The sequence below is a fragment of the Ambystoma mexicanum genome, chromosome 9 (assembly GCF_040938575.1).
Source record: "Ambystoma mexicanum isolate Mex_15411 chromosome 9, UKY_AmexF1_1, whole genome shotgun sequence".
NCBI lineage: Eukaryota > Metazoa > Chordata > Amphibia > Caudata > Ambystomatidae > Ambystoma > Ambystoma mexicanum.
Window position 1 is genome coordinate 382,771,375 of NC_090931.1, and position 14,681 is coordinate 382,786,055.

The 14,681-nt window shown below is 45.3% G+C and overlaps 1 protein-coding gene across 1 annotated transcript in view; it reads right to left on the bottom strand.

Moving 5' to 3' along the window:
• Window positions 1-2,898: 2,898 nt before the first annotated feature.
• LOC138488099 (myeloperoxidase-like) overlaps window positions 2,899-14,681 on the bottom strand; it is a 106,228-nt gene continuing 94,445 nt past the window's right edge. Inside the window, exons 12-14 of the mRNA XM_069614854.1 lie at window positions 7,952-8,189; window positions 7,112-7,318; window positions 2,899-3,345 (exon numbers count right to left, since the gene is read on the bottom strand). Of these exons, the coding sequence (XP_069470955.1) occupies window positions 7,120-7,318; window positions 7,952-8,189 (437 nt within the window). The 3' untranslated portion in view covers window positions 2,899-3,345; window positions 7,112-7,119. The remainder of the gene's footprint in view (window positions 3,346-7,111; window positions 7,319-7,951; window positions 8,190-14,681) is intronic.

The window sequence follows — 14,681 nt, forward strand, 5'->3', positions numbered from 1 at the left end:
TCACCCCCTGATTAAAAAAAGACAGCAAACCTTCAGAATAGACGGGATGCAGTTAAATGAACACTGCGAAGCAAGAATTTGAAAATGCAGACCATGCGGAGAAACAATAGGATAAAAGATTTAACACAACGGTGATCTGGCGTTTATATGTCCCGATGCTGGCGGTGGTAAGAAAACTACATCACACCCTGCCTGAAATTCGAGTCGACATTGTAACAGCTCAAGTTCCATTTAGGATCTTTATTTTGTTCAGTTTGTATAAACGCCTGCGGCAATAGACTATCACAACAACATGATATATGGCAGGATTATTAAATTGAAGCATTTATGGAAAAACCGTTTGCATTGAATGTCTAATTGTATAACCTGGTCTTTGACAAATTGTTTCTATTGCGTGTTTGCACAAGTATGAGTGGATTTTGAATGAGAATGAAGTCGGTCACATTATGGTGTGTTGTGTTAATATGATGAAATTGCTCGACTATAGATTTGCAGCGTTTTTCACTAGTTTTAAATGTGTGTATACTGTCTCTATACACTGATGAATTCTATAAAATAAAAGAAATTGCAACAATCAATTGAATTTGACTTTCATGAGCAGGGATTGAAGTTGAACCTGTATAATTAATTGAATGCAATGAGAGTCTGTACATGTCTCCAGCACATGTACACTTTGAGAGATCATCCCACCCGCCATGTTGGTCGGTTGCTTTTTAATGGCAACCAAGCCAGATTTATTCTTTCGATTTCTTCTCAGCTTCCGGTTCTAGACTGGGTCTGTCCACCTTTTGACATCGTGGCCAGGCCTTGTGGGTGTACTTTGGATTGGACTGGCTGGTGACACAAAAGTGGATTTGTACTGGAGACTCAGGAAAGTGTCGATATGGTTTCAAGATGGAGGACTTGTTTATATAGTGCCGCGACATGCCTGCAGGCATAGTAGCACTCACACAACAAAGAAAACCAACATACAAAACACAGCAGCGGGGAGACGAAGGAAAATCTGTGGAACAGAACTGTCTTTAATCCATGTTGAATGTTGGCCAGCGAGTGAGAAGTCCTTCGTTGGACAGCGAAGGACTAAGTCCTGGACTGAGATGATTGTGGGAATGCTGGGACTTACTACAGTGGTATTTCTACATTTGTTTGAAAATTTCACACATTTTTGCTGCTCTAGAGAACACAATTTACAACACTGAAGCCTCCACTCTCTGCCATTACACATTCTTGATTCCACCGGGAGCCATCCATAGACAGTCACGTAGAGGCTTTCTCACTACTCGCTGCCATTCAGCTTCAATTATTGGTACACCGGGTCAATATGTACGTGGACCATCCCAGAAAAAAAAATCTAATTCTTTTGACAAATCTGCACTTACTTCTCTGCGCTTATTTTTTTTAAGAGCTACTCGAGGCACTTCTTAGAACACTCCTGCTCTGGGCCAAAAATAGTGTTCAAGGGTTTGCCCTTTTGCCATGTGGGGTAAGTCCACCGTGCTTTCACCATAATGTTTAAGCGGTCGGAACCAGGTTTGTCCTAGTAATACTTTATTTGCAGACACCACTTACTCTTTACCTCATACAGGACATTGTTAAAAGGCATATACTCAAACATAACTCCTAAGGTTTCGTAAATGTAAGCATAGGATGTAGCTATATCTTCTAGTTAACTAGTGCAATGATGCTGCCCTTGTATTACGTTGCATGATATCCACCCTGCCACGTCACCTCACTTCCCACTCTTCTGCAGTCCGATTCCTCTTTCCTAGGCCAACAGACATTGTCCAAGATCCGTAGAATATCAAACTAATTTGATTGTTTCCTCATATCATACACATAGACACTTGTCATTTTGTCTGGCCTTGTATATGAGGGCATGCAAAAATTGTTCAAACACACGATCTTTGCCACTAAATAAGGGCAGACACCACATGCTTCTCCATCACTTTCACTTCAATAATCCCCCTGGAATTACCTCTTCCTAAATCTACCCACCCATATTCCCAGCCTTGACAACTTGTGGCCCATATTCCTCTTGAAGTATTGAACCGATGCCAGTGGGAGCAAAAGTTATTAGATGCATGTATCAATGGGCACGGAATAGGCCAGGCTGTTTGGTCCTGGTCCTAGTTGAGTGGTAGGGATTCAGGCTTCTGCTTCCTGTCGCTTGCCACTTCCATCTATATAAAAACTGTCCCTGCCCTAAAAGCTTCAGTCTCTATTATTCGCAGCTGCCTTTGTCTATCCTTTCAGCAGCGGTGAAGACATAAGGCACAAATGCCCTTACTCCAGTGGCCTGCAACCTGTTGCTCTCCAGGTGATATGGACTTTAACTCCCATGATCCCTCACAATTGACTATACTGGCTTGGGTTCATGGTAGTTGCAGTCAAAAGTATCTGGAGAGCCAAATGTTGCAGATCCCTGCATTACTCTGCTTAATGTGTGTAGAAGCACTGAAATCAAAGTATACAGTGCAAAGCTAACTAATCCAGATTGTTTCGCATCAAGTGAAATTAGTGAATTGGAAGAACACCCTTCTAAACGAGTGGAATGTATCATCATCTCCCCACCTACTGAGCAAGCCTGAGCTCACCAGCCCTGATGCAACATTCTGCCATGTAGTATCATTAAGTACATTGGTGTGCAAGTGATTGCATTGGCTTACAAGTAAGTAATACCAATATATTGCTTATATAGCGCTTCATGCCAGATTGCTTCCACTTTTAGTACTGTGATAATAGGCGTTATTGGTTCTCAATTTCCTGCCCTCAGAAGTATGAAGAGCTGAGTCGGCCCGGTCAAGATTCAAACCTGCATCTGCAAGTTGTGCGCTGAGATCCAAAGGAAGTGCTCACACTGCTGGACATTCATATTAGGTATAAACCTGTGAGACTTTAAATAAGCATGCATGTGCAATGTGCGTTTTAATAGTGTGTGTTGTGTTTCAACATTTGAACAGCTCTCACCGCAACTTAGATTTGCTGAATTGCACTGGCAATGAACATTTCAAAAAGATTTTTTTCACATATTTAATGCCACATGGTTAACAGAGAGTTTAACCTTTTCCATTTCCTCTTTTTGGGCCAAAAATGATTTGCACCTTTTACATGAAAGCAAGCGATATGGATATGCCTGGAAATGAGTTGCATCTTATGATCAAGATGAATCAGTCCTTCAAGTATGGAATCCAGGAGGAAGGCATCATTAGATGTAGAGTGCCGAGTCGCAGAGCTGTCCACGCTCCCAGGAATAACCTTGACCATTGTCAGCAGTCAAAGAATCCCAATGGCTTGGCAGCATTGCTCCGGAATGTATTGGCTTCTACACAGTGGAACTTTCATCTTCTGTGGATAGAAACATGTGTTACTGGAGGAAAACAGATTGATGGGGGAGGCAAGATCCTCTTTAAGACTAGAAGGAAAGGCAGCCACACCTAGGATGCAAGGTAACTGAAGGTGATACTCAGCATGACAGGACTGGGAAGGGAAGTAGGCACTTGCATGTGAGTCGAAGTAACATCTGGGTTCAGTGGGAGTTCAGACAGCTTTGAATGTATTAGGAGAGGTATACATGTGAGGAGACTTGTGGCAGTGAACATGTGAGTGGGGAAAAACACCCAGTGAGTGAAAACAGATAGGAGTGAAATGAAAAGCCTGAGATTGAAGTCAGGTATGAGTGGGGAAAAGTGCACTTTAGACCTGTCTGAGTGAAACAGGTGCAAGGGAAAACAGGAAACCCGAAACACCCAAGTAGGAGTTTGAGTGGAAGTAAAGAGGTGTGCGAGTGGCAGCAAAGAGGTGTTGGAATGTGTACTGCAGTGAAGTTGGTGTGAACGAGATAGAAGACACCTTTGGATGAGAGAAACTGCGGTTGGGTGCAAGTAAAACCAAAGGAAAGTCATTTGAATTGGCATGAAGACAGGTGTGAGCATGTGTTAGGGAGAATTCTCTGTTTAGGCTGAATTTCCTAACCTAGTGAGTCCCCCAGCAGCTTTGCTGGATTTCTGGAGGATTTCAAGAGTGAGACTCTTTTTCCCACTCTTGGACATGAATGTGTGTAATTCCTTTTAATGTCAATGTGTTCTATGGTCTATGGGGTCTTTTACTCCATAGGGTCTCATATGTTTTGCTATGTGTGTTACACTGCACCCTCCATGCCGTAGCACTGGGGCGTCCTAGCGGACCTCCATCATAGACTCCATACCCGGGGACTGACTACCATCTCCCCGGGCATGTAAAGTCAACATTGGCTTTACTAGACCTAAATTTACTAACAGAACTAGTACAAACCATCCTATTGTGGACGTACTAGTAGGGGTAATTCGATTACTCCTGGGTCTGTTATTCGAGGGGGCACTGTCCCATCCCCCCTCGTCGAGTTTTGGCTGGTGGCAATGGAAACTACTTGTTATATTTGACCCCGAATGTAACCCTATGGGATTCTTCCCATTGTTGGAGATTGATACCTTTTTCTCGTTAATCTCTAACATACCACCGGTTTACTTATCTTAAATAAGTCTATCGGATGGTATTTTCTGCCAGAACTCGGTTTTTAAAATGGCATCTGCGTTTGTCTCCGTGACTCCTAAACCAAAGGTTGAGCCCTTTGTTCCACTTTTGGCGGGCTTCTGTACAGAGACCCTCCAAAGTGGTGCCATTCTGTCTGGGTTACCACGAGGGTGTGGGAGGGGGTTTAGGCACCCTGGACCGAGTTGCCTTGCCAACTCCGGTCGCACTCTGGTGTGATTGGCCCAAGTGGTGAGCATCCCCGCTCACCATTTAGCATGTGTTGATTGACAGCTAGGCTGAATGAATGGGGGTTTTCTGCATAAAAGCAGGGCTTTTGGGACTGGATCTTCAGAAGTCGCCACCGACCTAAGAATCCGACAAGGGTAAAGCTGAGCCGACCTGCAATGACACCTCCGGTGGAGCCCTGCAGAATCGACTCACCACTTCCCGATGACAGGAGATCTCCCTGCCGGAGAGTCTCTTCCCCTGACTGGCGGGAACAACCAGTCACCTTTGCTTTTTCTTCGCCCAGGACGCAGTGGTCGAATTGCCCGTGCAGAGCACCTCAGCAACCGGATAGCCACTACCCCTGTACCGCGACCAAAAGGTGGTGCCTTGTGATGGAGCACTGTGCGGCTGGCCTCTTCTCTGTTGGTGCACCGGACTTCACTTTTCTTCGACGACGAGATCATCTCTACTCTTGGCAAAGACCCGACGTGCATCCACCACCAGGAACAACTGCCCCCTCCGGAGCTGTCTCTCCACAAACAAGGTACCGTGTCCGCCTGGCTTCCCTTTCTGCCAGATAGATTGAGGTGTCTTAATTTTGCCTTTCCATTGGGTCGCCTCCAAGCTTTCTTTAACTTGTTGTTCTGAACTGGTCCAATCTTTCCATAACAATTTGCGATAAAGACTCGAAGCGCATTTCCACTAAGATACTTTTTGGGACATATTGCCTTGCCTCTCTCCGAGTGGGCCTGGCCTCTGAACTTTGGAATCTACAGTGGTTCCCGTCTTGCCTTGCATTTGTTCTTTAAAAATATTGGTATCGAGTTGATTTCTTAACCCGCCTTTTCTCTCCCGTCCTAACGAATACTAGAGTGCCATCTAGGTTAAAGCATACACCTCTGTCTGCAAATAAGTGATGCCGTTGAACCTAGACTTGTCGAACTATTGTTAGGGGGATTGATATTTCCTTCGTATAGTAATTGTGATTGAAACAGTTTGCCGTATTAGTGCCAGAGTGTTTTCTATAGATGTGTTCTTATAAATAAATAACTATATATCTTTACACCGAAGCCTTGTTGCGTGTTTGCTTGTCTTACTGTGTAGATTGCCCTATTTTGTATACTCCACATACTGCCTAACTGCCTAACTCTTCTTGAGGGAAGTCTGACTGCTCAGCCACAGCTACCAAGTGAATCTGTGTGGTACAGACTGCTACCATGTGGGTTTACTGCCAAACACCTGTAGTCCTAAATCTTTTGCAGTGGTCCCAGAGGGAACTGCACAGGTTTCCGCCTAACAGCATGCACAAAGGTTTGTATGGAACAAGCCAGAAGTTTGCTAAAGGGGAGTAGTGCAAGTCCAACAGATGCAAGTGAAATAGCAGACGTAGCGGTGTGAATGGGAGCAGAGTCAGGTATGAATGGGATACAAGACACATGCATGTGAGTGAGGGCCGATGTAAGAGTGCGGAAGACACCCAAGTGAGAGTGGGTGTGACGAGCGGTGTCACTCTCAAAAGAGCAGAGTGTAAGAGGGCATGAAGAGAGCTGTGCATGAGACAATAGGACAGCGAGTGATGTCACGATTGAGTGGGACCAAGGACAACTAAATGGGAGTTGAGGTATGAGTGGCAAAGCATATGTGATAGTGGGAGTAAAGACAGCTGTGTCTGGGAACAAAGTCAGGTATGATGGGACCAAATTCCCATACATGTGAGTGGAGGCAGATGGTAGTGGAAAGACGACAGGCGTAGAAAGAAAACGTCTGCTGTTAACCTGTGCTTGTAAGTAGCAACTGCTAGCTCAACCTTGTTTTAAGTGTCACACAAAATGGTGCTTTGCGTGTTCCCTGTCACAAGTTGTGTGTTCCTGCAGATAAGGCAGTAGTACCAGCCCTCCATTCAATGAACACCATTCCTTTATCCAATGAAGTTTAAAATGAGAATTATTTATCACTGGGGAATTAACTGCACAGTTTGCATTACTCTGGTAATCCTTTTCCTGTACACCACCTGATGAAGTCTATGGGCCTGAAAGCTTAGAAATGTTTCACCCCTGTATAATACCTCCAGTAGTCCAATAATATGCATCAAATTCTGCAATAGTGTGAATTTGAAACTGGACTAAAATAGCAACAAACCTTTTTGTCCATTGTGCTCTAAATTATTCCCTTATATTCTAAGTATTTAACTTCAAAGAATGAGTTGACCCTACCAGGTTGTGAACCTGTGCCATGCCAATTTTATCACTGCTCTTAAATAACTAAGCTGCCCTACAGGCCAGCTGTGTTTGAGTCTGAGAGACAGCACCTACATGTGAACTGGCGCTTTGCCTGTGAGTGACACGCAGGAGTCACCTACTCCATGAGCACCTACCTGGCTCTTCACATTCTCCAGGCAGTCAGGTCCAGGGTGGGAATCTCGTTGCATCTTACAAAGTCTCGCGGGTAGGCGTTTCCCAGGAAGACGTTCCTTGGCACCTCTGTGATGCCCGTGTTGTCACAGATTATTCGAGCCAGCGTCACCCTCTCCAGAGCTATCCGCTGGGCGCTGCTGAATACACCACGATTCTCATAATAAAAGCTATGAGGAATGGTTGGAAGTGAACAGATTGTGTGAATATTTGTGTGCCATTCGATTAAGACATTTTCATAAAGCTACTTCACCATGGTCATCCAACTAAAATGGTGCCACCCGCCCAGCGATGACCTCTCCAAGCCAGAATTTGCTCAGCACATTGATACTCACTAGACAGCTGCCTAAAGACTCAGGGGCGTGGTTTTCTTCCATAAATTGTGAAAAAGCAAATTATTCTCATGTGTATATCAATGTAAAAGATCCCATCAATATTCAAATTCTAGAAACTGTCCTTATTAACAAGGACCAAATCACAAACCTAAAGCAATCTCTCCAGCAGACCGATCTAATTCAACTCCCTACGGATATAAACAGGAGATCACGTTTCATTATTTGACATGAAGCAACCTTCAATGACCTCTACTCCCATACACAGTGCCAATAATCTCTCCCAACTAATTCAAAGCCTCTCCATACATAAACATGGCCCTCTCCCCATAGAACCATGGGCATTCCTACACAGAATATGGGCCACACCCCATAGATCAAATGGCCTCTCACATTGGCAAACGCTATAGGTTGTGTTCTGCAGAAGGAAAAAGGTTCCTGTATCACTGGTCCTAAAATTGATGTGCTCACCTGTCACCATCCCTGGCCACTCGGAACTGATTTCCAATGAGGCAAGCCAGAAGGGGTCCCAATTTTCCTCCTGGAAGAGAAGGTTCAGCAACTCCTCCAAGCCAAATATCGATGTTGTTGGGTGTTCCATAAAAGTTAATCAACTTCCTGGCTAGGTCACCATTCTCCAGGACGGTACTGAGTTGTGCCAGATTCTGTGGCTGAGAGAGGCCACAAAACCGTCGCCAATCATTGTAACCTGGTCAAGAGAGGGAAATATATTTTTGATTAATCAGTTAAGACTAATAACCCAAACTAGGGGAAGAGAGACTGAAGACATGGGGAGAAGGTTGAAAGCAGTGTACATAATTTACAACTTCCAAAAGCATTGGGGATAGTCATTTTACTATAAAATGTCGGGCAAGCATGGGAAATGGGCTTGGAGAAGCGAAGCCGACCAATTCTTTTCTTAAGGGTAAAACAACGCTTGGACCTTTCCAACCAGAGCCAGTGGAGTGCTCATTGGAGTGGAGAACTTTGCTCTCCTCTCAATCCTTGAGTGTAGAGGAGGAAGCAGAATTCACCACGCAGCTTCAAAGTTGAATCAGTGAGGCTTCTGGGCCGCCTCCTGGAATCATATTGGGGGGGGGGGGACAAACACGGCACCTACAACAGTCAATGGGAGCAGCAGACCTGTGCGTTTATGTTTATACCTTTAATATACAAAACCTTTAGGAATTTCAAAATGAGATTTGTACATCTATCATGGAAGCAAGCAAACTGCTTGACATGTTACTTTTTATACTGACATGTCTGAATCTGAAAAGGTCTTTGGAATCTGCAACCAGTAAACTAATGAAGTTCAGCTGTTTGATTGGAGAGGAAAGTAATACTGACATTCTAACGCACTCATTTCACTTGTAGTGGTCAAGTACCATTCACAACGGGGAAGGGCACTCAGCCAATCAGGTGGCAGGAAATGAGAGCACGAAGGCAGTGTACTGCACACATTTGCCAGCCATCTGAGGCCCATCCCCAGGTGGCACCATCTTGGTTCTGGGGAGGCACAGGGATCCTCTCCTAGTTCCCTCCCCACACATCCCCCTCCCTCCCCACTTACCTGCTGGACCACAGTTTTCTGCTCTGGTCACAGCACTCCCATCCTTGCCTCCTGCCATGGAAATAGAAAAGGGATTAGGTCCCTTTTCTATTCACTACGGCAGTGCAATTTTCTTTGTTTTCATTGGTGATTGGGCTCATGTAATTAGCATGGAGCCCGGTTTTCCCATGAAAACAAAAGTGCAAATAGCAATCACGCCCTCATCAGGCGTGTACATTGCCAGTAATGGCCCACAGCCCTGCCTAGGCTGGGGCTGGCCGGCCATTACCAGTCATGTACAACCCCCAACATGGGGATGATGGCCAAATTGATAGAAATTGAAGGAAAATAGGTTGATAAAGTATGGCAAGCTATAGGTTTTAGGGTACAGGCAGTAAAATGAATTCCTTACAGCAATACAAGATCATATCGGGACATCCACCAATCCCAGAAAGGTTTATGGGATTATTTAGGGTTCTTGTATCAGGGCCATGCTCTCTGAAAATTACTTCAGAACGTGTGATCAAAGAGGAGCAGTCCCAAGAGGTGTCTGAGGGGTAGAAAGCTTGTGAGAAGAGCAGGCTCTTGTGGGAGTGCCAGACCTGGATGGGCTTTCTTTTAAGTCAGCAATTGGAGGGAAGCAAGTTCCAGAGGCTGGGATCGAGCATGGAAAAGTGGCAGCCCAAAGCAGTTTTTGTAGAATTTTTGAACCTATAGGAAAAGGAGTCAAGGGTTCTGAGTTCTTGTAGGCTGACAGGGTTGGATTCATTTTTTTCCCCTAGGTATTTGGACCCTTGATCTAGGAACAGCCTATTAGTTAGGCAGTGCAACTAGAACTTGATTCAGGGAAGCACAGGATAAATGTGGTCGAGTGGCTAGAGGCTGTAGATCAGCCAGGTAGATTTAATAAGTTACATGATAAAGACCAGACCAAGTTGGCCTAGTCCATTCTGGATCACGATTGTTCTGAGCAGGCAGGCTCTGTGGCAGTGGAAATGTAGAGTGAACACCCCCCCCAAATAAAAACAGCTAGCCTCTCCACATCTCTCAACTTCAATGCTATTAGTAGGAGTCTGAGTAAGAGCTTGCTGGGCTAATGTGCCTATTGCAGTGATCTGGTGATAGTTATTTTAAGAATAGATATTCATGTGGCTTGCAAGTCATGTAGTCCAACTCCAGATTAAATAGGTAGCATGCAGTGCCGGGTAAATGCACACGACATGCAGATCATAGGTTGAAATCCCAGTAGGCACAACGTAATCCTTCATTCTGTGGTGAACACAGTGAGACACTTACCAGGGCATCAGGCATGTAACAATACCACACTATGAACCAAATGCCAACCCATAAAAGAAAACATGTTGGGTGATGACAAGAAAATGGAGGTCTGGGTGGCGTGTTAAATACGTCGCTCAGATGAACCCTGCCATGTTATGTCTGCTAAAAGCAGAATCTCTTTTCTGAGCAGAATTGTCGGGCACTGGGGTTATTATCTAGAGGACAGCTAAGTGCCTCCTAACTCGGTATGGGGTTTTAAAATGCACATGTAGGTCAGGGAGCTAAAACCTTACATTTTCACCAAGGAGACTACAGAAGCCATCTTGGTTCTCGGTTCATACACACAATAGGGAGCATGAAAGGCACTCAAAGGGCAGCTTTCAAGGCTGTCTCCATGTCCAATGGAAGAGAATTAGAACAGATGCAGTCTAGGCTGCGGCACATGTTTTACAACGAAGGCGCTACACACAATCATGTAGGGATGTTTATATTAGTGCAGGCTCTAAGGCTAGGGAAGTCTTGACTTTAAAATGGACAAGGAAAAAACTACAAGCCCCAAAAGCCAAAGCACAAACCAGAGCAGGATGACCAGCTCAAGTATTGACAGGGAAACTTCAGAAAACTACACAATATCTATTATTGTATTTAATTAAAACTAATACTGCCGATTTTCCAGGCACTTAATTTAGTTGGGTCTTGTTCACAAATTGGGCAATCTTTAAAGACTATTTTAAACAAATCAGGTTTCTTGCTGATTTTTTATTTTTACTCACAAAAGTACAAAAAAGCACTGTATTGGTGAGCAGTACCTCAGTATGTAAACTTCATAGCCCCAAGGGCAGCCCCCAGCCTTTAAAGAAAGAAGGTGCTAGAAGCAGAGCAGAGGCAGTAACAAGGGCTGGCTGTAGGCGAGGCAGGGCCCATTTCAAAATGATGCATTGGGGCCCTTTGCCCAAACCCGAGATGCCTGGTACACAAGCATGCTGTTCCTCGCATGCACTCCCAATGCCATTCATACCGTTATGGACATGGGACCCCAACTACATAAGGCCTATGAAGTATAAAAAAAGTTTTAAAAAAGTGTGGCGCTTAGTTTTACATTTTGTTTCATGAGCAAATTGGCGAGAAATCCAAGGTCATGAGATTCCAATAAATCGGTGACCAACTATAACCCTTGGGCATCTGAGCGCTGCTTATTATTACCCACAGTGTTTGGTGCTCATTTATCGACCTCGGAAGGGTGAAAGCGGAGTTTGGCCTTGCCGGGATTCGAACCTGCTTCAGCAGGCTCTGCACAGATTTAAAAGCGAACGCTCTACTTGCTGTGCTATTGTGAAATTGCAGAGCAAATAAAGCAATCCTGGTGTGGCCCACCATCAGGAATCATTGTAGCACAACGCTGCCCAGGAGCACCAATGCCAAACGCAAGGATATGCGTCTATTGTAAATACACATCTTTTTGTCAATATCATTATTGAAATGTTGATTAGACAAAATTCATGGCATAACACTACAAATTGCAACATTACTTATTTTCTTGAGCAACGCATAGAGCTTTCGCTTTAAAATTATAATTCATCAATTATACATCACTTCAACAAGTCCTGGGAAAGTAGTAGCTCAGCTTTGTATTATATAATACCATCGAAAAAAAGGGGGGGGGGAGGAGAAAAAGGAGAAGCGAAAAGAAAAAAATAAAGAAAAGCACTCACCAAGTTTATCGGCATTATGCAACCTTGCCCTCAGAAGGGCATATTCCCCCACGTCTAAAATTCTATAAATAGGGTGCATCATCCGCGCACATATCTTGTCATGTTTGAAGGAGATATCGGACCAATCTAGGCTGGAAAAACAGATGTTCTTTCTCTGCTACGTATTCCAAGAATGGGCCCCAGAATTTGGAGGTCTGGCCTTGCAGCGTAGCCATTAGTTTACCCATCCCAAGGAATTCCCAGACCTTCACCCCACAGTAAGCTATATGAGAGCCCTCCACATCTTTCCAGAATCAAGCCTGCGTGAGGTGTGCCGCCATGAGTAGTTGAGTAATCAGACTAGCTCTGGGCCCCAACGCGGATATGACTTGTCATCTGGGGCATCTCCCAGTGTCAGCAGGTCCATGGGCAGTGACGTTCCACATGTATCTTAGACCTGATTTCCAGCCAATAAGATTGGATGATAGGACAATGCCACCACAGATGAGCCAGGTCCCCTTTCTCCCCGCCGCCCCCACAACCATGCCAGCATGAGTCAGGGTAGCCTGGGTTCATCGCGTGTAATTTTTGCAGGGAGAAATACCATCGGAAACAAATTTTAAGCGCGCATTCCCCAACTGTCGTGCACCTGGATGATCTATGGGCTCTGTCCCAAATCTTCTGCCAGGATTCTTGGGACACCTCCATCCCCAGTTCGCTTCCCCATGCTGACATGTAGGGGAGTTTTTCATCCTCTGGGACATTTTCTAACAGGCGATAGCAAGCAGCTATACTGTGGGTGTGCTGACCCTCTGCTGCCATTATTTCTAGTCCTGTCGAGGGTCTAGTGGCTGCCTTTTAGATGCTTGGATTTGTTATCCAATGATGAAGTTGTATATACCCGAATCTCAGTTTTGGGGATGTTGAATTTCTCTTTGCATTGAGCAAAGGTCAGGGGGACATTGTCTGCATAGAGCTCTTGTGATCTTAAGGTACCCTCCTTTGCCCAGAGTTGATAAGAGTTAGGCTGAAGGCCCAGAGTGAAGGCTGGGTTCTGCATAACTGGGGAGAGGGGGCCCAGACCTGAAGGGAGTCCTCTTAACATATAGTACTTGTTCCAGCAGCGAAGAGTGGTCTCCGTGGCTGGAAGAAGAGGTCCCGGGGAGCTATGCGCCTCTCGCGAGAGAAAGGGGAGATGAGGGGCCCAAGAGAAGTGTTGCTCAATGTCCTGCCATTTGGGGGGGGTTCAGTTGGTTTAGTCCAGCTGAGGATAGCGGCAATCTGGGCTGCACGATAATACCTTGAGATGGAGGGGAGCCCAACCCCCCTCCCCCAGCTGCCTGCCCCGAGTGAGGAGCTTACGATGAATTCTTGGTGTTTTCCCTTGCCAGATAAAACGGCCCATTTCTTTCTGCAGGTCTAATAAGTGTCGCTCTGGAATCAAAATAGGGAGGGCCAGAAATGTGTACAAGCCTAGGGAGCAGGGTCATTTTAATTGAGCTGATGCGTCCTAGCCAGGATATCTCCTGTAAAGCCCACCTCTGTAGGGATTCCTAAGTCTTTTAGTAAGAAAGGGATATTGGACTTCCACAGGCCAGAAAAAGTAGAAGTTAAGTACACTCCACGGTACATAATCTTTGTATTCTTCCAGTTAAAGGAATAAGCCTTCTGTAAGGCGTTCAGAGTGTCTGGGGCTTCAGACAAGTTCAAGCCTGTCGATTAGGCCATATTTATCGTGAATCCTGATAGCACTGCAAACTGGGCAAGCAGGTCGTTAAGCGAGGGAACCGAGGTTCGGGCCTCTTTTAGGAAACAAAGCACATCTGCGTACAGCGCAACTTTGTGGCACTGGCCTCCCACCTCAAACCCCTGAATTTTCGGGTGGAGGCGAACTCTTTAGGCTATAGGTTCCATCGCCATTGAAAAAAAACTAATGGGGATAGGGGGCAACCCTGTCTAGTTCCCTTACACAGGGGATCAGGGGTGGCCATTGAGAGTTAAATCGTATTCGGATGGAGGGGATCTGGAAGTTTGACAGGATTAGCCAAGAGAATTGCAGGCTGAAACCAAAACCCTTTAAGACCAACTGCATATAGTCCCAAGACATACTGTCAAATGCCCTATGAGTGTCTAGAGAGCAGTGAGGGGACCTGGGGCGGAAGGGGCGAGAGCTATCAGATCTATTGCCCTATGGATGTTGTCATAAGCAGAACGACCCTGGATAAAACTTGTCCGGCCTTCGTCTATTAATGCTGGCAAGACCTCCCCCAGCCGACGTGCTATAACCCTAATAAACAGTTTAGCATCAGTATTAAGCAGAGCTATAGGCAGATAGGACGAACATTAACATTCTGTTGGATCGTTCCCCGGTTTTAAAATTAGAGTTGTAGATGATTCGACCATGGACTGCATGACAGAGCCCGTTTCCCATAGGAAATTAAATAACTTAGTGAGGTGAGGTGTGAGCTCAGTACAGAAGGTTTTATAGAACTTTTGTAAACCCATCTGGGCCCGGGGCCTTACCAAGATGGCGGGATTTGATTGCTATCTCAACCTCTTCTGTGGATATTGGGTGTTCTAAGGGTTCCTGCTGGGATTGTGGGAGCTGTGGGAGGTTCGCCTTGGTTATGAAATCATTGGTGGTTTGTGAATCCCCTTATGCGGGGCTGTGTACGCCTTAAAG